The sequence below is a fragment of the Malus sylvestris genome, chromosome 5, assembly GCF_916048215.2.
Source record: "Malus sylvestris chromosome 5, drMalSylv7.2, whole genome shotgun sequence".
Taxonomy (NCBI): domain Eukaryota; kingdom Viridiplantae; phylum Streptophyta; class Magnoliopsida; order Rosales; family Rosaceae; genus Malus; species Malus sylvestris.
Genome location: NC_062264.1, coordinates 44,064,708 through 44,087,533, shown reverse-complemented (window position 1 = coordinate 44,087,533; position 22,826 = coordinate 44,064,708). Strand labels below are relative to the sequence as shown.

The following is a 22,826-nucleotide window of genomic DNA, read 5'->3' as shown; positions in this document are numbered from 1 at the left end:
AATACGATTGTTTGATTAAGGTAACTCTCACACTAAGTGAGATCATCATTAAACCAGGGGTCAAAATACTAGACGTCTCATAATTTTGTGAGAGTTGGACTTCCCAACTACTTGATTGGTCCGCCTCATTAGTTTTTCTTAAACCAAAGGTGCACCTAAATATTGTTCAAGTAAAAATATTTTTAATGACAGAAATTAACAGGAAGCATGTGAAAGTTAAAAAGGATGGATGAATTGTTGAGAATGAATTTCATATTGATGAGAGGAAGGAACACGAGGACATAGAAAAAGGAGATCGTATCAACTTGTTTTGACCTAGGATAATAAGCTCATGAGCTTAGGCTTACTTCATCGTCGAGAAATGAAAATACATAGCCTTATAAGGAAGATCAAATACTTTTCATATAGCCAATTAATTTTATGTTAAAATCTGAAAGCATCACAGTAAATTATTCCCCGTAGAAAGTCCAATGATATAAAAAATGAGTTTCACATGAATGGGAGGAATTACCATCTTCGAGGATAGCACCACCCTACATTAATGTCCAGACGTAAAAAATAGTTCTATAAATAAAGCAAAGCCCTCATCCAATCATGATCTATCACCTTCCATTCATTACCCTTTTGGTTGCCACCCTTCCAACGTCACCAAAACCCCCACTCCAAATCCACGCAAAACCACGCTTTCACTTTCACTCTCACACACAAACACAAACAATTCTTCAACCATGGCTATAAAAATCTCACACAATTTGGGACTTGAAATATGGAATAACAATAACTTCATACGCAGCAACAAAACGCACCTCAACTTTTCAGGGAAACTTGGCTGCTGCTTGTCCAAGTTCGGGAAAACCCGATCCTTCTCTGTAATGGAGGACCTGAAAAGTTCGAGTCTTTTGGCCCCAGAGCCTGTGAAAAATTACTCCCAGGAATTGGATGTGGCTGTCAGAGCTGTGCAGTTGGCTTGCTCTCTCTGCCAGAGGGTTCAGAACAGTTTGATTTCGAAGAACGGCGATGGGGTCCAATCCAAAGACGACAATTCCCCTGTCACCGTTGCGGGTCAGTTGAATCTCTAACCTTTTTCGTTTCAGTAATGCTTGAATTTGGAATTAGTGTTGATTTTGGTTATTTGGGTTTAATTTAGATTTCACTTGTTATGATTCTGTGAGAATTTATTTGGATTTGAAGAAATTGTTATTAAAGTTTGTTCTTTTGGAAAATTATGACTTCTTGAAGTTAAAACACGTTGAATAATGTGAAATCACACATAGGAAAGGAATGATGCTATAGAAAAGGAGTGATGCTGCTAGTCACAGTTTCCTTGGAGGAACTTGACAGATTCCTCCTTTCTGCATCCCTCTGTGCATCAGCAGCAAGCTTTGTTTTTCAATCTTTTTTTTATCATATTCCACCTTCACCCCTTGACAAACTTGCAGAATGTGTGATAAAATGTTGAACCCTACGGGCAAAACTCGTATCAGGACCTGCAAAGGACATTATATCTTAGTCCTATCCTATGTCATGTTATTCCTTGCATTTGAATATACGGATATGGTTTTGTCTAAAGTTGTTGCGGCCTTTTAGAGTGCAGAATCTCTGTTAAGGCACAACTTGCATTTTGGACCAAGCATAGTGGCAGCATAAGCCCTTATCTCGCAGTGTCTTCCAGCACTCAGTCTTTCTACCTTCGAAGGCAATCATTATGTTTTCCGCTAAGATGTGTTAAATCATAACAAAACTGAACATTATACTTAAAACATGTCGTTTTGTTGTAGGACTGAGACATTTCATCTCTATTTCCTCACAAAATCTCCCTCACACACCTTCTCTCTTAATCATCTTACTTCATTGTGGTTATTTCTTTAGAACATCAAGAATACTCTAACGTCTCGTTGTTTGTCTGCTCGAACTTGGATTCTTAATTGAGGAAAATCATGCCCAATTTGCTTTTTATGTCTGTATCCTATCTTTACAATTTGGAACAGTTAGCTTTCAACACGAAAAGAACGCTTCTGAAAAAGAAGCTGGAATATTTAGCACCACTGTCTTATGAAGTAGTTGCTGGTATACCAGTTTATGGCCCTGAACATCTCTCCATCGATTGACTTACAACAAAGTATTTTCCCTGTTATTGTATTGAGTTTTAAACTTGTTATCATGTCAGTGGTCCATCATGGAGTAGGAACTTCAACTTTTTGGGTGCAGTTTTATGGCCAATAAAGATGAATCTAGTTTAATACATGTCCTCTCTTGACCGTATCGTGCAAACAGATTGGAGCGTCCAAGCAACTGTGAGCTGGATACTGTCAGAGTCTTTTGGGAGCAGCAACGTGTCCATTATTGCTGAAGAAGATATTCAAAATTTGTACAAAGCAAAGGCAGGTGGAGTACTAAAAGAAGTAGTGAAAACTGTAAACGAATGTCTAGCTGAAGCGCCTCGTTTTGGACTTAAAAGTCCGAAAATGGCCCTTGGGACTACAGAGGTTCTTGAAGCCATCAGTCGGTGCAACTCACTTGGAGGCCCTGCTGGGAGATTTTGGACACTTGACCCCGTTGATGGCACGTTGGGTTTTGTACGCGGGGACCAATATGCAATAGCTCTGGCTTTAATAGAGGATGGAGAAGTTGTGCTTGGGGTTCTTGGCTGTCCTAATTACCCAATGAGAAAGGAATGGCTCAATTATCATCACCGGTATCATAGGATTATATCTAAATTGACACCACCAACGTCAGAATCTTGGGACAAAGGCTGTGTGATTTATGCTAGAAGAGGCAGCGGCGAGGCTTGGATGCAACCGCTACTCCATGTAAACAAGAACTTAGTGTGGCCAAACTCTGCAAAACCTGTCCGAGTGTCCACCATAGATAATCCATCACTGGCAACATTTTGTGAACCTGTTGAGAAGGCAAATTCGAGTCATTCCTTCACAGCAGGGCTAGCTCACAGCGTCGGGCTTAGGTACCACATTTTTAAAGTTTCGTCTCTCTTTGCTATATATGTTACATCCTACAGGTATGTGATAAAATGTACAAATGTTATTGTGACTGCAGGAAGCAGCCACTGCGAGTATACAGCATGGTGAAGTATGCAGCCATAGCTCGTGGGGATGCCGAGATTTTTATGAAGTTTTCAAGGGCTGGCTACAAGGAGAAGATTTGGGATCACGCAGCCGGTGTTGTTATCATACAAGAGGCTGGCGGGGTGGTTACAGATGCCGGAGGGCGTCCACTGGACTTTTCAAAGGGCATATACTTGGAAGGTCTTGATCGAGGCGTGGTTGCTAGTGCTGGAGCCAATCTACATGACAAGATCATCGAGGCCGTTGATGCTAGCTGGGGCTCCTCCAGTCTATAAAAAAAACGTCTGCTGATGGTGCTTAACATCAATGAAAACACAACTCCTTAGCCATTACATTACCTGAGATCGTACAAAAATTGTAAATTATTGTTTTCAATTTTGTGTTCTTTATTTATCTGAATTTTGCATTGGCAGAAATACTAAATCCTTTATGGGAAAATGCAGAAGTATATGTACAAAGTTCACGCTTGACCATCTTAGCCTCTGTTCCAATATGCTTTAAGGTAATCAAGAAGTCTCTCCTAGCAGCCTGGGCTGCAATTTGGAGAAACTGTGATATGGGTCAAGCAATGTAAATTATATTGAATTGGAATCTGATGGCAGAGACAGTGCTGTACTATTTGGCCCAAACAGATCCAACAAAAAGGAAGAAAAGTAAGAAGGAAAAGAAAAACGATAACATTCCTTTGAAGAAACTTTGAGTGTAATTGTAACACCACCTGTTATCTCTACGTGTTACTAACTCACCTAAAGTGTTATTCTGGTGTCTGATGCGACAAGGATGATGTCTTAGTTACAAGTCAACCACACTGAATGCATAAAAACGACTCTTCCCACTTTGTAATGATCTGTAGTAACAAAACACGATAAATGGTAACTAATTCATCTGTATTATAACACGTCAATTAGTTATTATATCACACAACGTTAATCTTGTACCATAACCTTTTGTGAAGGAGGGTATAACGCACTCGGCATCCCAAGTAGTGATCGACACCTTGAGATTAAACAAGGCACCCACATCTGTGAGAGAGACTGAGAGTCTGAGATTGACTGATGATGAAGCACGCACAAGCAGAAGTTAAGGTAAATTGCAACTGTGTCTTTGAGAAAGATGCAACTAGTTATACAAGTCATCAATCTTCTTAATGGCAATCGACATCAAATTTTTAACTTGTAGACAAGTGGTTGTCAGCACAATGGAGAGAGATATTTAACTAGATCGAGCCTTGTAGCATGAATTTGTAATTAAACATGACATTAAAGTAATTTATTGTGCTATGAATAAGTTAAGTGGATGAAAAATTTATCATTACGTTTGATTAAGATCAAATTAAGCACACCATAAATTCTCACATTTGCAGAAACAAGACAGATAGCAAAACTCACTTTCAAAGATAAACATATCTGACCTAGCTCTTGGGGTTGGGGGATGCAAAACAAGTTGTTCTTTTAATTCTTTTGGGAGTTCGAGACTTGAGAGACGTCCATCTGTATGGACTCATAGTCAAATATGATCATAAACGTGGTCGGCCCTCCAACTTTAATTGCTCAGCTCCTCCTCTTGACTACTTGACATGCAATCTGGTTGTCCAAGACTCAAGATCTTACATTGACAGTTGAAAGACATTATGAAATCGTTATTTACCAAATTCGAATCTAAAACTCAAGATCTTACATTGACAGTCGAAAGACATTATGAAATCGTTATTTACCAAATTCGAATCTAAAACTTAAGAGAAATAATACTAGACTGTAATATTAAATACAACAACAACAAAGCTAATGGGATTGGTTGTATGAATTGTAGAACAACACTACACTCGCTTTTGCACCATGTCTTTCGTTAGTTCCAAGGGCTTCATGTCTTTTCTTAAAGACTATTTCTAAGTCTTTATATGTCTTCATCTACTTCTTTTGCCTTGAATCTTTGTCTCTTGTAATATTAAATGACCCGTATTTTTCTTTAATTTCTTTTAAATATTGATCAAAGTTGTTACGTGTTATGAAGACTTTGTAATAGTGACCACTACCCTAGGCTTTTGGCATATTTGCTTACTAGAAGAATATATAGATGTGGGGATAAAAATCACCCTCAACATTATTTTGGGTGGGGTTGGGGCGGGGGTGGGGTGTGGGGCGGGCAGTGTTAGGGAGAGAGCTCTAGGATTAAGCATGGACCCCAATGTATTGACACCTTTGACAGCCACATTGAAGCTTGAAAATTACAAGTTTGGCAAAACTTGTTTAAATTCTAGGCTATCGATCAATATAACCGGCCTAATGAAATAGGAACATTCAAAGGTGGATATTGGAGAATATGTGCTCCAAGATTGCCTAGGCAAGTCTAAGACCCGAGGGGTGTAATGTGTAGTGGTACCAAAACAGGCATAGGTAGGGTTTGATAAGTACATACATTGGATTGCATTTGCATGCGTAGATTATATATATGCATATATAGAAGTTTAAAACAGAGGACGAGGCTTGGCGATGGAAATGTTGTTTTTTTGTGACAAAAAAGTCACGAGTTTGAGTCGTGAAAATGACTTCTTTATAAAACAATGGTATGCTGATAGACGTTCTCCTCCACTCCCCTCCCCCCAATCCACAACCCTCGCAAAACAGGGATTCTTGTTGGAATGGGGCCACCATTTTACAGAGGTTGAAAAGGATGCTTTGGCTATCAAGTGAATATCACCATATTTGGTCCATCCTATCACAGCAACGCTTACTTAATCATACGCCCTGGAAATTAGAGTTTAGGGTTTAGGGCCGTGATGAATCTTAAGATATAGCCCGGGACTTACTTCCCATATTACTGCATTCCTTCCAGCATTACCCCCATTATATCGGGTGAACTACAGTACCTTAGGACGAGAGATTCGTTCATGCAATCAGTATTCAGTCTTAATACTTTAAGTGTGTCATCGTTTAATATTTGTGTGTCACGTGTTTGTAGAGCTAAAAAGAATTTGATTTCACATTGCAAATTAAACAATAATTGAAACAATCTCATAGAATTATATGAATGGAATACGTAGTGTATGCTTGGGTGGTGCATGCCTTACTTTCCCACCAAATGCAGACAGCTTTTGAAGTGCAGATCGATTTGCATCATGTGCCCGTGACCTAATAAGAAGGCACCGTCATCTTAAATGAAATGCCACATTAATTTGTTCAGTGTTTTATGATGTTGCTATGACTCTTTGTGAGAACACCCAATTCTAACTCTATCGTTCTCAGTCTCTGCACTACGTACACTACCTCTCTTAAATATCTGAAGTACGATCCGTCAGACCACGTGTTTGTGCAGCTCTACACAAATTATAATTCTTCTGTATGTTTTTATATCACCTAGATTATTTGTAGTCGTACGCAAGAACTCCCTCCATCTACGATTCATCTATATACGGATTTTATTTCTAACAAAATTAAAAAACCAGAATTGGAGAAACAATACATCAAATTGGAGAGATTTGACAAGAAACCAACCATCAAGAGACAGACTTGACAAGAAACCAACCACCAAGAGACATGACCAAAATCTAGTAATTAATCAAATAAGCGCCAACAACATGTAATCCCTATGCCATGCATATCATCTTGTTGTCATCCACAAGCTTACAATCCAAACCAACTCAATAGAAACGAAAGTGTATAATTTGACGGATACCGAGTATCAATTTACAACACATTTGTCTATATTGATAATATAACAATCAAATACTGCCGACCTACAAGAACTTCATATGGGGCCCCATCAAAAACAAAACGTGAACATATATCACATTGTCACTTATTAAGTGGACCAAATTTCATGTGTGTAACTTACTATATCAAAGGGTTACTTCAAACCAACAAAGCTCTCTGCTTTGCGAGGGTAAGACGTTTATCGTACGTAATCTTGCTTTTATTTTGCACAAAGTTATTTCTATGACTTAAACTTGTGACATTTCGGAGCAATTTTTTATTGAGCAAAAACTCACCCTAGTCTAACTTTTTGCATAATACCAAAATAAAAAACATTTTATCCAAATAAAAGAGTAAAAGAAGGATAATAATGGCACCCAACCTACACCCCATTCATTAGACGACCTCTACGTAGCTGTCCAACACCCCCTCAATTAATCCCTTTTTTTTCCCTTCCCCACCACCACCACCGCCACCACAATCCTCCCACTTGTATATATTCCCCCTTTCCCCAAACACTCCCTTCTCTTCTCTAACTCATCACACTCCACAAGTGCTTTTCCAAAAAGTTAAAAAAAAAAAAATGATCCCAATAGCAAGTCTTTTCCTAGCCACTTTGCTCCTCACTGCTTCACTTGGCATCTCAGCCCGACCCGGATCGGATGGACCCTTCTCAGCTGAGCTCAAGCACTCAAAGGACAAAGGTGGTGCTGGTACTGGTGGCGGCAATGGTGGCCTTGGCGGGTTTTTCCCGCCAGGGTTTGACATACCCGGGTTCGGAAAGGGGTTTGGAAACGGCGTAGGTGGCGGGTATGGGGGTGGGTATGGAGGTCCTAATGGAGGGTATTCCAAGGGTGGAACTGTGAGGACTTCTCTTGTGTGTAAGGAAAAGGGTCCGTGCTACAAGAAGAAGCTGACGTGCCCTGCTAAGTGCTTCACTTCCTACAGCCGGTCAGGGAAGGGTTATGGCGGCGGTGGCGGCGGCGGCGGGTGCACTATAGATTGCAAGAAGAAGTGTACTGCTTACTGCTAGAGGAATAGGCTGCTCCCGCTCCTTTGGTTATGGTACTGCAGCCGGTAGTTTCGATAATTAGTATGGTTATGCATGTGATGTGATGTAAACCCACGATATATATGATACATCATTTTGCTTTATCTAAGAGTAATGTTCTCTTGCCCCGCAAGCTTGCATTTGCAACCGCTTTCAGATAATAAAAACGCTTATGAGAATGTTCAGTAGAAATAATTTATTCACAACAAAAACGTCTTTGGCAATGTTTGGTGAAAAAAACATTTAAAAATGCTTCTGAGCTGAGCCTTCTTGTGCACAAAAGTGATTTTTTACAAGAAACACTAGAATTTTTGTTGAAATCTTTGGTGTGCCTCTAAATAGAAAGGCGTTATAAACAAAAGCATTTCCAACCCAAATAGAGTTTGATAGTTCAATAATCTTACCATTCTTAATTTTTTTTTTTTAAAACAAGGTTGGTTAGATAACTTTCGTAACAAACCAAATTAGATTTGCACCCCCAAAAACATAAGTTAACTTTCACTTAGGATAAGAATTTGGATCATTTCCATTGTCCAGAGCCTAAGGATCATGAAATTCGAGCTTTGATTTGTGCAAAAGAGAGATCAGACCTTAGTTTGTTTAAAGTGAACCAACAGAATGAGCTAACGAGGACTGTGAGATTCAATTTGAGTGATCTAGCGTTCTTGGGTTCTGATAAGTGAGATTCGAACAAGGGGTACTTAGTATACATGTTGATTTCATTTTAGTACGAGAGGTATGTGTTTAATCCATGGAGGTACAACAAAGGGTACTTTGCAGAGTCATAGAAATGAATTGCATCCGTGCAGAAGCAGCCTCAAAACATTAAATATCAGCGTTGTGAGAAGTTTGGCAGCTTATCCATACCTAATCCCCACTGTAAATAGGAAAATTCTACCATACAAGTACAACAATGGATTTCCAAGGAGGAAACGAGTTCGAAAGGTTACAAATTTCATAATATCGTTGAAAGAACGTCGTAAGCGAAAAAAGAATGCAGTAATCGAAAACTTGGGCAAAAAAATATCATGGAATTAACAGTTTTCAGAAACAGAAAACATGAAGAAAACAAGATGTTTCTAGCAAGCCAGTGATGTTTCTAGCAAAAAAATATGATGGAATTAACAGTTTTCAGAAACGGAGGTAGCACCTCAAAGTCATCTATGAAACAGGCGTAATACGGAACAAAAAAATTAAGGCTCAAGCGAAACCATCTGTACCTGCAAATCCTGCAACTAAAGGGGCATTTACAACCTATATCACATACAGAAGTCCGCCATCTTTTCTTCCCCGTACAAGATTTTAGCTTCAGAGTGCTGCCCTCACGACTCCTCTTGCTCCTTCGCGCCTCATTTCAGCAGCTTTACCGCTTCCTCGGAAGTACATGTATACTTGCTGCACATGTAAAAGGGAGGGAAATGTGTTGTAAGAAGACCAAAGAACAAGTGCTAGCTTTTGTGAGAATTTGGCATAAGAATTGGGTTGGGAAGTAGACCTGAATAACCCAGACGCTAAGCACTGCTTCTAGACAGAACATTCCAAATCCGATGAAGTAAAAGATCTGCAAGGACAGAAAAATAATAGTATCATCAACGACTGTATGGTTTCTCCCTTAAATTTTTTGAAAACATTTAGGATATGCTTTCAACCCATATCCTCTAAAGTATCTGAATGGGCGACACTCATGTGGGTGGGGAAGCCATACAAAATGTTAGAAGAAAAATATACTTTTGGACCAACAATCTTACCCCAACCAAAGCATGGTCGCTCAAAACATCAATTGCAGCCAGAATGCCACTGTTTGAAAGGCACACGACACAGAATCATAAGCAGGATACACGGGAGAAAACATTTTCACTTCGTATATCCATCAGCATCCACCAAATAAATCCATTGATAAATCATAAATGTCTAAAAAATGCAAGGGAAATTCAATTAAACTACATACGTGAGAGATTTCCCATTGAAGAATATCGGAGGAGCCACCGCAGCAAAGATGCAGAAGCCAATGTGGAGCTGTAGGTAGAAGAAAATAGAATATGTGACTAGCCAATTATGCTAAACAACAATGTGAACTGCATACCAACTACAACGATTTTTTTTTTTTGGGACAGCTTACCATATAAAACAAGAAAAACCATCCATACTTCAAAGCACTCTCAGACCTGCAAGAAGATGAAATGGGAGAATTCAAATCAATAGCATAGCTAACTACAAATTCAGCAGCTACATTCCGCATGGTTGAAACAATAACATATGCATTAGCACTAGATGTCAGAACAGAGGTTATTATATAATCCAAGTTGTCCAACGACATTGCTTAACAACTTGGAACTTGCAGCAAATGAACCAGATCAATTCCTCATAACCATCACCAATACTATCATACTACCCAAATCCAATACAAGTAGCATAGAGAACTAGGACACTGGCAGGATTTAATAAAAATGGGCAATATATACCTGAAAGTTCGGTACAGTGGACGGTACCACAGGACATAGGATCCAGGAGCCCCTGCTATGAAGTAGATAATAGCAAGGAACCAAATTTTTACCCCTACATTAAAAAATCAGGAAATGATCAATTTCACCCAACTTGAGGATGGAATCCAAAATGAATACTTGATTGTGTGCTGGACAGTTGCAAAGTATGTTTTCACACTCACCATCCCCCTTAATCCATGCTGTAGTAACGGCTATTATATTCCAGAAAAGGCAAAGAATAATTCCTGCATAACACCATCAATCATCAAGACAGGCTTCAACGAACTTTAGTTTAGAAGTTTAGGATACATAAACAATAAAATAAAATATAAAACATCACACCACACAGATAGACTCACGCAGCTCACACCCAAAATGCAAGATGAAGTAATGCTAAAAAACAGATGATTAGAAATTACATCTGCTCAGCACAACAGGTTAGTTTTAGAAGCCAAGTTCGTGTAATGATACATATATAGACTGCTACCGACTTCTATACTTCTGATTGTTAAAAGTTTTGGCTTTAATCAAATTGCAAGCCTCAACACCATAGTCCAAGATCCACCAAAACAATCATGATTTCCAGTAAAGGGAACAAAAAGCCAGTGTACATATGAATCTATATTAAAAGCAAGCGTACGTAAGAATTGTGATATAAAGTTGACACATAATTAAAACATCCATAAATTAAACAATGACTGACACACCTAACCATGTTGTGAATGCAACATACTGCAGCCTCTGTAAATGAATTGGTATTTCATTTGCAATATCATGATGGATAATTGGGAAGAAAGGTGGCCAATTTTTATCCTCCAGAACAATTCCAGCTGCAAAACAAAAGGGAGCGTGGAAAACATTAGTTCATAAAATTTCAAAGAACATCAAACTTGTACATGTTTTGAAAAACATTATTTTAAGCTCCCGCCAAATGAGGAGAAAGAAAGATTCGGTAAGATGAAGTCAAAGTAAAATACCACGCGCGGCGGCAGCTTCTTTCCGTTTTACAATCTGCATAATATCACAAAAGATGACGGTTAAAATTTGGATGGGAGCAAATATAACAAGGCGTTGACTGAAACATTTGGTGCCATGCTTTTTTGAAGAATCATTTCACACATTCAGAATTTAGAGTTTCTTTCAAGTCATACCTCCTCCCGCTTTCTCAATTCAGCTTCTTTAGCTTGGAGTTCCCTCTCCCTCTTTTTCAAATCCTAAATTAAAAACAAACAAAAAAAAACTTAGTAAACAAAAGAAGCCAATTTCAATTGCCTAACTAAACAACCTAAATTTTTTTTTTTTGAAAAGAAACAACCTAAAATTAAAACTTACTGCATTTCCGTCAATAGGTATATCAACAGTGTCACCAAGGCCGTAGTTGAAACCAGCACGTTCAGGAGGAAGAGGTGAAAGTCTTGAGTTTTTGGCAGGAGCAACGCTTCCAGGATTCTGCTAATTATGTATCACGTCATAAGAGCTCAAGCAATGGGTAATAAAAAGTAAGTTGTTTATCAATTTTTACATATAAAGCCATTATTTATGTTTCATGTGCCTGATAAGTTTACAATAGACAGTGTACACACTATGCCTTACCCACAAGGTAGAGCTTACATCTGAAAGAAGGTAGATATATACACAGCTTGGTATCTACATGTGCACTCAAATATAATACATAGCTGGGATGCAAGAAGCAAGAAGATACTTTATAAATTACATTACCTATGTGTAGTCATACAGAATGCATAACTTTAATGGAAGACAGAATACAAAGAAGCAGCATTTCACGTGACTGACAAAATTTTCTATTTGAAGACCAAAAAAATAATTCAGCATCTAGAATCTCACAGAATTCCATTCATATTATTCTGAAATAAAAACACCTGTAGCGAAAAACTCATTTTCTATCTTTAAGAAGAGATTAAATATCACAAGCAAAAGATAATGGCTTCCTTCTTCTTCTTTGTAAACTTCCATGGTGACACTAAAGATGTTAATCAGATTACAACATCACAGATTCACAGATTAATAGAAACTTTAAATATTGGGACCTTTCATATGTATCCCCTCCGCCCGTAATCGAGTGTTGGAAATTAGAAACAAAGACTTGTGAATGGAGGCATTCAAGTATAACAGACTTTTATTAACTGGATTACAGGAATCTACATCATATCTTACAATGTAGTGTCATATCTGAAGTCGAACATTCTTGTCCTCTTAGGGTGCGTTTATTGTACCGGACTATCTCGAACTGGACTAGCTTTAGGGACTAAGTTGGACTGGCTTAGACTAGACTAAGCTAGATTAACTTAATGAAGCATTTGGTGCAATGTCAAACTAAAAATTAGGATAATTAATAAACTTTAATATTATATTATTTAACCAATATCTATTAATATTTTAACATTAATATATTTATTTATTCTTTTATAATTTCTTCCTCCCTCTTAACCTCTCTTCTTCTCCGCCCATGGTCTTCCTGCCCTTTCCCATTTTTACTCTCTTTTTTCTTCGTCCAGTGTCACCCTCCCCACTCTCTCTTTTTCGCCATTTTCACTCATATAACCTTGCTATGTTCTTCTCTTCTTCAAAATATGAAACTCTGAATTTGTTTTGATATTTAAATTTCAGTTCTTTGAGATTACAATTTCAGTTCTTGGCGTTGGATTAAATCCAAAGCAAATCCAACTAGGTATTCTTTCTTGAAGCAAAGAGGGGAAATCTGGGTTGTGGGTTCGTTGGGTTTCATAAGAGGGAGAGAAATCAATTTGAAGCAAATAGACGGTTGGGTTCGCGAGACGAAGCAGATCGGCAAGATTTGGTGATGGGTTTGCGGGGATGATGGAGATCAACGAGACCGCAGGATTCGATGACTGGATTTGGCAATGCATGGTTGCAGATCGCAAACGATGCAGATATTAGAGAGCCGGGATTAGAACCTTTTCGGGGGTCCTAGCTAAGACGAGGTAGCGAAGCCTTTAATCAGATTAATCCCATTAAAGACAGTCCCATATCAAACCAAACACAAACTAATAAGCCAGTCTAGTCCAGTGAAACCTAAGGAGCTTAAACAAACACACCCTTAGAGTCAAACCTATAGTTAATAACCCACACCAAAACATTTCCCACGAGCAAACGACAATGTCTAAGGAAACCAACATATTAAACCCAATACATGGGCATGTTTGATACATAGGATAGGCTTGGCTTGGACTAATCCTAGGGAAAGGCTTGGTTCTATACATGCAGGTCCTCATTTATAATGGCCTAAAATAAGGCCATCTAGGGAAGGTATGAACCAGCTCCAGTTCTTAATTAACACCAAGTTTGATCCAGGATGGGATTGGTGTTAAATAGCCCAATCCTAGTCCTAGTCCGATCAATCAAACGCCCAGGGACTACTTAGACTCTGGAATCCCATTCCCAAAACATATCCAACTCAAAATTTGCAAAGAAAAACAAATTACGTAGTTGGATTTAGATAAGGTTATTACATCATAAAATCTAGAGCAAACTGAAACAATTAAAACCCGAAAAACGCAGATTTACGAAGTTGGTTAAGGTAAATGTACTTGATTTACTTCAATTTCACAGCGAAACGCAGATCTTTAAATCTCCAAAATCCAAATTCAAATTCCCAGCAAGTCAAGGACTTTAGTCAACCAGATTGACCAAATCGGAAAACCCAATTTGCATTCAGTGGATTTCAGCAGAAACAGCAGCAATAATCATCGAGAATGAAAACTCACCGAGAAAGGATTGACTTCGTCTTCTTCGGCAAATGGGTTACTGTCGTAGCGGCCAGCCATGGCGGAGAGAAAGAGGGAGAGATTCGAGCACCCAAAGGACCAGTCTCAGAGCTTGTCTGAGAGATCTGAGACGACGGGCAGAGAATAAAGGAAAAAACTTGTGAGGGAAGAAACAAAATTGAAGAAAAATATATTTTCAGGCACAAAAGAATGAAGGAAAGTCCGGGGGGAGAAGAAATGGAATTTCTAGAGAGAGAAAGTGAGTAGAACGGTTGCTTTGTTTAATGGTTTTTGTTTTTGTTTTTGTTTTTTTTTTCTAGAGAGAGAAAGCGGAGGACTCGTCTGCTCTTGTTTGTCAGCTGACAGCCTGACAGCCAATGCCGCCTTGTTTTTATTTGATTTTTCAGATTTTTGGGGGCATATATGATAATTTGATTTTTAATTTTGGGTGGTTGTTCTATTTGTTTATAGACAATGACATTGCTTTTCTTTTAAAAAGACAATGACATTGATGAAGTGCTACCAAATCTCAATTTGATTGAAAGAGGTTACCATATAAGAATGCGATATGTTTTGGTTACTGTTTTAAAAATTTCCGTCCAAGTTTTGTCTAGACGCTAAGTGGCTACCGCTCTAATAAATTTTCAAGTGTTTCATAATTAAAAAAAATAGAATTTAGGCAAAATAGAAAGTATTGAGTTATAAGATGAGAATCAGAAATATTTTAATTATTATTAGCGCTCCAAAAATCTTATTTGGTACTCCAAAATTTCTATCATTAGAAAGAAAAATACACTTGTGATGAGTGTAAAATGAGAATTAAGGAAATTATTATTAACACTCCAAAAATCTTATTCTATACTCCTCATAAGTGTATTTTTCTTTCTAATTATAAAAAGTGCTAATAATAATAAATTCGATAGATTATTGTGGTTATGCGTATTGTAATTGTATATTTGTAAACAAAAAGAAACTTAATAGAAAAGTTTTGGTGAACCAATCCACATGCTTTAGCTGTTGCTTTGGTTGTAACAAATTCCATTGTTTTTATTTCCAAAAATTGGTGTCAACTTCCGATAAATAATAAAAAAATTAGGCAAGCGTCGCATGCCACGGCCATTAGCAAGCATCTCTGTTTTGTTTTGCGAGTTTTTCCTCTCGATTTTTCCTAGTGCACTTCTCCTTTTGTTTCCATCTCTGTTTTGTCCAGCGATTCTCTTTTAATTCACTCGATTCGGAGCTAAAACAAACTAAATTACGATAGATTCAGATTAAAACGAAAGTTTGAAAATCAGTTCCCTGCTTCCGAAATCGGATCCTCTCCGGATCCAATAAAACTCAGCCTGCTGAGCAGACGATCCGTACTGCTAAAATTTAATCCAACAGCTACAAACAAGAAACCCTCTAAAAGTTATAATAATTGTAACTGTTGAATCAAATTTCAACGATCCGGATCGCCTGCTCAGCAAACTTAGTATATATGAATCCGGAGAGAATTCGGTTCCCCTACTTCCCTTCTCATTTGCAATAACCGACAACTTGGAAATTCTTATTTGTACGAAGGCACCAGCTGTAAAGACTTGGACTTTATTACTTGTACGGATACGCGTCAATGCGTTGCTCATGTGCTTCCAGAAGGATTTGTTGTCTCATTTTTCAATTACATTTGTCCATTGTTTTCTTTGATTTTTGAAAATTTGAAAACTTTGAATCCAGAAATCATAAGAATTTGACATGAAAATAGAATGTCAATTGTCGACTGTCTGAAGCTCTCCCCTTCCTCCTATAAAATTTTGTATAGCAAAGAAAATGAAAAGAACAAAAAACGCGACCGGAACAAGATACAGGGGGGAGGCAAAATCTGAATTGCAAGGAACAAAACTTGTGAAGAATTCAAATAATGAATTAATTACGGGTTCAATGAAACGCTACACAAACTATGGGGGTATAGACGAGACCGAGCGCCTCCGAATGAAGCTGCACTAATAATTTCAACTAGCTCAGGTTGGATTTGTAAGTTAAGAGCTCAACTGGTTGTTGCGTTTACGCTGTTTCCTGCGTTTTAGGCTGCTTTTAAATGGATCAATCCACTTCAAGTCCTCTTCTACCGCGTTATTCCACCGCTCTTTGAAGGTTGTATACTCCCGTGTAGACTGCCTCCTAATCTGCATATGTAAAAACCAATGCGTTGGTAAATACCGCATCACTCAAATGTTGAGGATCGGGTAATATGTAGAGAGGATTGGCGGTTTTGCATGATAACTTTGGCATCTGTACTACATATTGGACAGCAGGTCTCACCTCAATTCGCATGCCATGCCCAGGAGCAGCTCGTTTCTGTATATCATTAAGAAAGAAAGAAGACGATCAAATTTAGAATGCTAGTAATTGTCGAATCTTTTGATGGGGAAAACGAAGAAGACAAAGAGATGGCTATTGCTTGTTGTGAAGTTTACCTTACTCTTCTTCTCAGGAACCTGGAAACAGGGAAAGAAAAATGGGAAATGTTAATAGCGAATGAACTAGTGAAAAAACTGAGCCGCCTATAAGCATTTAAAACTCGCAAGCACGAGAACTTTGTTCTCTACCGGACAAGGAATAGGCAGAGATTAACTAACCTTGTCTGTCGATGAACCACCTTCTCCCAAAGTTTGTATTCCCTTATGAACAATATATTCGCTATCAACCACTCCCACTTTCTTGGTACGGTCTCCCTGCAAAATTTGGTATTCTAGTTATGGCCTGCTGAATGTTATGTAAACTGACTCGGGATTATTGATTTGAAAAAGCAATAGTCAAGCAAAGGTAAGAAACCTAAGCAATTTCTAGCAACCTAATGAGGAAATTGATCCTAACAAGAACCAGGAAAGTAGTTCTTACCTGTGCACAATACCCAAGTTTCATGTCCAGACCCCATCCATGTACAAGATCATTCTGAACAAAAGGAAAGCTGCTCCGTGAGGATATAATAATGAGAATTTTCAAAATAGTATTACGCCTAAATCATGCGTAAATCATGCAAGAGTAAAGTTTTCTTCAACAATATATTATAGTAGAGGTGAACAGACTAAGATACAACGGCTACCTGTATAAGATGCCAAGTACAATGCCAAGCAGCTCTTGAAAAAACCGGAGCCATGCCTTCCACAAACCTGCATTTGTCAATTTAAAAGGCTAAGCAACAAGGCCTACGCTCCATTCTGGAAAATTATAAACTATATCCCAAAAAATCAGCTGATTAGAAATCTTGCAATTCGGAAATCAGATGACTCCTTGGAATGTTTTGTCTTAATTGTTAACTTTTCTTCGCCCATAATGACAATCAACAAAAGAACATAGTGTTAAACTATCGAATAACTGTTAGCCCAAATCATAATATTTGATCCTAAATTCACATTCCAGTATCCACAACCTCCCAATGCAAAGTTATTACAAGTATGAGAGAATCTCAGAATATAGAATAATTGTCAGCTCTCATCTTAAACAGATTTTAGAAGCAGTGGTAAACCAAGAAAACATACGAGGCAGGTCAGACCTCACAGCTACTCATCACAGAGATATAAGCAGCCAACAAATTCTTCAAACGTAGAAGGAATAGCTGTGTCTGTCTATTATACATTAATACCAGTATGACAACTCACCCGGTGCATGGTGGTCCCTGACTTGCTTCTGTACACTTTGTGCTGCCTCTGGTGTCATAAACTCTTCTGCGAAGAGTGAAAATTTTGTATTAAGATGATGAGCGCTCAGAAAAGTAAATAAATAGACTTTAAAAGAGTTGTTTTGAAACCACCATATTCACCTATGAAACTTCTTTTTTTTAGCACGAATTGTAATTCTATGATGTATATCTGTTGAATTTGGATGCAAAGCTGGTTGAGATATCTCCAGTCCCGCTTCTTTTACAATTTCAAGGTATCTGGGAAACAAAACAAAAATTTAAGTTCCTGGCTATCGCGCCATATATGATCCAGATAAATAGCATGAAAATAAAACCATATGTTGCTTATGGGATCAAGTTAAACCTTTTAGACAAAATAAACTCTCTTAAAAAAATTTCAGACAAGTTAACTAATTAAAAAAATTTCAAACAGATAATCTTCTGAATTATAGTCCTAAAAAGATATTTCAGCACAAGCAAATGCAATGAGAAAGCAATGAACTTACGTTTAATTGGTATGCCCTCACTCTAGTGTAATTACAAATAACTGACTAAAAAAACTATCCTAATCAGAGTGTGTTGCATAAAATGTCCTAAATTACCTTCCTGGATGAAAATTCTCAACCCCCAAATCCTCATCCCAAAGGAATATGTAATCATAAATGGACACAATATCTGGATGTAGAAAGCGTTTGGCAAACCACCTGAAAATAAACCATAAAATCTAGGATGAAGGAAAGAGAAATGAGAAACGGAAAAAGAAACCAGGAACAGCACTAGTAGGAACTGCCCCTTTGATAAATGCAACTGTGAGATTTTCAGAAGAACAGAATTTGCATGTTTTTTCATATCAAGATCAAACAAGCACATTGCAGGCAGTACATGTATGTTATATATTCAAGCCAGATAATAAGAATCATGAACGGAACTATTAACTTACCACTTTGTTTGGTTTTGGGCAACTATGTGTATGGCCTCATTACTCCACTCAAGATCCCACCACCCATCAACATTCCCATCATAATGGAAGAGGATAACGGTAAAATTTTCTGGAAGAAACTGAAATGGATAAAATTAGGCTAGTGTAACTTGATGTCTTTTGGAACATAAAAAGAGAAAAATGAATTACTCACCTTTCCCACAATAGCATCAACACTATCCTTTTGCTTGATACCAACCGGAATAGCCAGCAAGTTACGGTTGCTGTAATCACCGACCTGAATCAGAATAACCACCCAAAATCACAAAGAGTGTCTAAGTCCACGTCATAATGAACAAACTTTAGTTTACACATTGCAGTCTATCAGTAACTGAGTAATCATCTATCAACTTTCTATTACTGAGGATAAGTTGACATGCAAGAAATAACTTTTAAGACGATGTTAAGTACAAGAGGATCAGAATCTTACCTTTAACATTGAACTACTTGTCAACCATAGAGGCCTTTGCTCTAAATCTGACCTAGGTTGTATTATGCCACGTGGTAAACTGTCCAACTTTCTCGAAGACACAAAAATTTCCTGAGGCAAGTATCAGAAGAACCTCAGGATAGAAAGGAAGAAACACCCTCACAATGGATGATTCAATCATACAAGAGTTTTATACCAGACAGGTAATCTCAGTATTTTTGGAAATCAACGGAGGAGTGCTACTGAAGCCTTACTTTAAGGTATTATAGAAAGGCAAGAAAACATTAACTTGTCAACATGGACACAAGGATCGAAGCACTACCTTCACTGTGTCAAAGGGATTCCACTTTGCATCCATCTAATACACGAAAGGGCAAATGACAATCAGTAGACTGACCACCAGGGCAACGAAAACAGTACTTAGAATTATCATGATATCAAATAGCTGGTTATATTTCGAATTATCACTACTATAAATACTTAGGGTCAAACACGAACAAAAATCAATACTAATGCTACTACTACTATACTTTGAGCATCTCTTTGAACCCAAGAAAAATCATTTCAATCGGCCAATCAAATGGAGTGAAATTGTTATCATAATTCCTGTGTGTAAGATGGTACCTCTGTCTGCTGATAAGCTTGGTACTGATAGTTGGTGGTTCTATACACAACGAATAACATTACTGTACATACAACTCCCATAAATGACAGCTGCTTCATCTTGATTCCGCTTTTACCCTGCACCGGCATCGTGCATTATTGAACATGAGATGGGTTACACAATAGAACACAACCTTTTGGCTCCAATTTACCTTAATACAATAACAAAAACAAACAAAAAAGGGTAAGAAGTTTTGGATCATACCCCATCAGAAAAAGAATTCTTTTTCTTGAACATCCATATCCATGAGTTTGGTGACTTCATGGACAACCAAGTTTTCTACTTTATTTTCATAAGAAGCTGCACCAAACAGAAACCAATATTATTTGTAATTCCAACCAAATGCTACCAAGAACAATATCCCACAAAATTACTAAAATCCTAGTTTGAGAGCTGATCCTATATATAATCATGCATCTTTTTCCAGAGCAAATCTACTAAAAGAAAAAATGCAGAACCCATCAAAGTTTAAAGAAATTTATTAATGGAAACAAATAAAGTCATGTTCTTTTTAAACTTTTCCATCAATGGGAAAACCTCTACATAGAAATGAACCTTATTAGATCTTAATTAGGCAAAAACAATACAAACCCACATACAGAAAGTCAATTTTCTTATTCCTTTTTTTTTTTTGCAGAAACAGTTGAAGAATCTTGAAGCTGATCAATCACCGAAGAGAACCCAAAAGAGAAAACTCACCATGGAAGCAATAAAACCTCCGGCCTTCCTCTGTGAATCTCCAGAAGAAAGCAAAACAAGAAGCAGAGATTAGATGAAAGATCAAGCCTTGGCGACCGTCCGATTCACCAGCCGAGGAAAGAAGAGAAAGAACAAGCCAGCCACTCTCGCTAAAGTGTAAGCCCAACCCAGAAGCAATGACGACCGTAGGATTTGGTAAAATGCAAGAACAATCTTTTCAGAGAGAGAAAGTAGAGAGAGAGAGACAGAGAGACAGACAGTTGAGGGGAGAGAGAGTCGAAAGGCGGACTTCAAGGGACAGTGAGCTACAGATGATGTACAGATGTAGTGGTGAGCTGTTGCATGCGCAAGGGAAGAATCACAAATCCATTGAAACCGTGACAAAACTATGACAAGAGAAATAAAATTGGGTTTTTTTTTTTTCGGTTCTGATCTTCCGCCGCCGACGAGTGACACTGCAGGAATCAGACACACGCGAACCCTCCTACCTCCGTGTCTGCTTTTTGTTCCGTAACTCCTAAATATCATGTTCCAAATCGCTTTTTATATCCGTGAGATCTCAGACCAGTCTTTTTTTTTTTTTTTTTTTTATTGATTTTTATAAAATTAGATATATTTTTTTTGAAAACGACAAGGACTTGTGACTGTGAAGTGTCGACGTTCCACAAAACACTTAGAACACGTCTTTTTGTTTTTTTTTTTGGTAAACGTCTTTTCATGTGGGGCTTTTTTGCCATTTTATTGTCCAAAGGTTCAAATTTATAAACTAAATCTGTTTATTTATTTATTAGTTTTATGTGATGTTTGGGGTTGGAAAAGTTTTATAACCAATCGAGCTCTTTTTTTAAACTTGTTTTTTTCGCTTATTTGTTGTCATGTGGATTCCGTTATGTAATTTCACTATCATACTTTTATGTTGATTTTTTTTTTTTTTTTGAGCCGAGGATAATAATTATGATTTCTTTTTTGAACTAACTAGCTAAGGACAATGATGATGATTTCTTTTCTAAGCTAGGAATTTGGTTGAGAAACTTAAAACACTCATGTAATGTTAACGATTTTGGAAGGTAGACACTTTTTCTGTGTGTCAATTTTGGGAGATGTGTGACTCTTTATGAACTCTCTTTACATCATGTTTTTTACACAATATTTTATAATATTGACACATAAATTTACTTGAATCTTTGAGGTGACAGAGTGTCCAAATAAACTTACATTACCCATTACTTGTGATTAAGGAAACTCTCAAAAGTATGACTTTTTATGGATTATTTATCACTTTATGTTTTGCACGCAATTTTTTATAATATTGACACGAGAATTTACTTTAATCTATGATTAATGAGTGATTAGTAACATAGAACAGATAGTCAAATTTATGCATATATGAAACCTACCCCTTTTATTACCTAAATTTCTCACAAATAATCTTTATAATTCTAATGATATTTCAAACTTAATCACTTACGAAGTTCATTAGGTTGAGGCATGACGAAAGGTCAGAACAATCTTATTTTGTCAAATTTGTTGTGTTTCACTAAACGAAAAACTAGTTGGTAAAAAATCCGCTCACAGTCCATAATTTTGGTTTGTTTTGTAAATACATGAAAGCATGGACCCATTAGGGCGAAAGTCACTTTCCATTGCCAATGCCCTCTCAGATGCTTTGTTCTAACTGCTATACATGGAGATTGTTGGATTTGGTGTAGAAATTAGAAGCGCTGGACCAATCAGCCAGCCTCTTCCACCTTACCCCCCTCAAAAGCCGGACTTCTAACTATTCTTTTTAGAGAAGTTTAACGAAAAAATTTCTGGTACAGTTCATTTTAACAAAAAATTACATTTTGGTACTAAAAAATTAATCTTAGTACTATTCATTTTATCTTTTATTTCATCTTTATCATTAAAACTCAAAATTTTATAATATTTTTCATTAGTTTTCCTTTCTTTATAAACATGATAAATTTGTGGTCTTTTTTAATAGTTAAAAGTGTCTCAAACTGCGAGCAATTAACCTACTTGGTTGCGAATTACCTTTTCAGCCACGGTATGTTTAATTACTCTTTTTTTTTCTCGATAATTACCATTGCCATGGTGCCGTAATCATATTACTTCGAGTAATGTGTCGATTTTAAATTATAATTCAAGTGAAAATTAAGCTTTAAACTACCAAAATCAGTCTTTAAATTAATTAAAATCTACTAAATACATTCCTAATCTTATATTCGAAACTGTTTTATTCAATTTTTGTTAATCTAAGTCACATGAGTTGAAGGTAATGAATTTTGAGAGTAGATTGATAATTTTTCATGAGGCTAAAGATTTTTAAAAAAATGTATGA

The 22,826-nt window shown here is 37.2% G+C and overlaps 4 protein-coding genes across 7 annotated transcripts; 2 read left to right on the top strand and 2 right to left on the bottom strand.

Annotated features, from left to right (window-relative positions):
• The first annotated feature begins 596 nt into the window (after positions 1-596).
• Positions 597-3,561, top strand: LOC126624702 (PAP-specific phosphatase HAL2-like). The gene is made up of 3 exons (XM_050293794.1): positions 597-1,062; positions 2,275-2,962; positions 3,055-3,561. Exons 1-3 carry the CDS (start codon positions 729-731, stop codon positions 3,356-3,358), a joined length of 1,326 nt encoding a protein of 441 aa, XP_050149751.1. The 5' UTR covers positions 597-728; the 3' UTR covers positions 3,359-3,561.
• A 3,647-nt stretch (positions 3,562-7,208) lies between these two features.
• LOC126620868 (glycine-rich cell wall structural protein 1.0-like) lies at positions 7,209-8,018 on the top strand. Its single transcript, XM_050289182.1, has one exon. It carries the CDS (start codon positions 7,356-7,358, stop codon positions 7,803-7,805), a length of 450 nt encoding a protein of 149 aa, XP_050145139.1. The 5' UTR covers positions 7,209-7,355; the 3' UTR covers positions 7,806-8,018.
• An 816-nt stretch (positions 8,019-8,834) lies between these two features.
• On the bottom strand, positions 8,835-14,423 carry LOC126623161 (secretory carrier-associated membrane protein 3). Of its 4 annotated transcripts, none has more exons than XM_050291953.1 (12): positions 14,053-14,420; positions 11,639-11,758; positions 11,458-11,520; positions 11,284-11,317; positions 11,014-11,136; positions 10,489-10,551; positions 10,286-10,379; positions 9,943-9,988; positions 9,772-9,839; positions 9,572-9,620; positions 9,319-9,384; positions 8,835-9,218 (listed from the first exon to the last, which is right to left on the bottom strand). In XM_050291953.1, the coding sequence occupies exons 1-12, from the start codon at positions 14,110-14,112 to the stop codon at positions 9,132-9,134; spliced, it is 873 nt and encodes a 290-aa protein (XP_050147910.1). In that variant the 5' UTR covers positions 14,113-14,420; the 3' UTR covers positions 8,835-9,131. The 4 variants fall into 4 exon arrangements, with proteins under 4 accessions (XP_050147910.1, XP_050147911.1, XP_050147908.1 ...); XM_050291954.1 differs by having other exon boundaries at positions 11,639-11,755; positions 14,053-14,418; XM_050291951.1 differs by having other exon boundaries at positions 8,835-9,384; positions 14,053-14,423.
• Positions 14,424-15,934: 1,511 nt separating this feature from the next.
• Positions 15,935-21,017, bottom strand: LOC126623160 (uncharacterized). The gene is made up of 16 exons (XM_050291950.1): positions 20,486-21,017; positions 19,991-20,086; positions 19,747-19,863; positions 19,445-19,480; positions 19,123-19,233; positions 18,847-18,930; positions 18,654-18,772; positions 18,316-18,417; positions 17,855-17,971; positions 17,694-17,759; positions 17,138-17,204; positions 16,933-16,986; positions 16,671-16,766; positions 16,509-16,529; positions 16,354-16,389; positions 15,935-16,217 (listed from the first exon to the last, which is right to left on the bottom strand). The coding sequence occupies exons 2-16, from the start codon at positions 20,048-20,050 to the stop codon at positions 16,071-16,073; spliced, it is 1,233 nt and encodes a 410-aa protein (XP_050147907.1). The 5' UTR covers positions 20,051-20,086; positions 20,486-21,017; the 3' UTR covers positions 15,935-16,070.
• Positions 21,018-22,826: the final 1,809 nt, after the last annotated feature.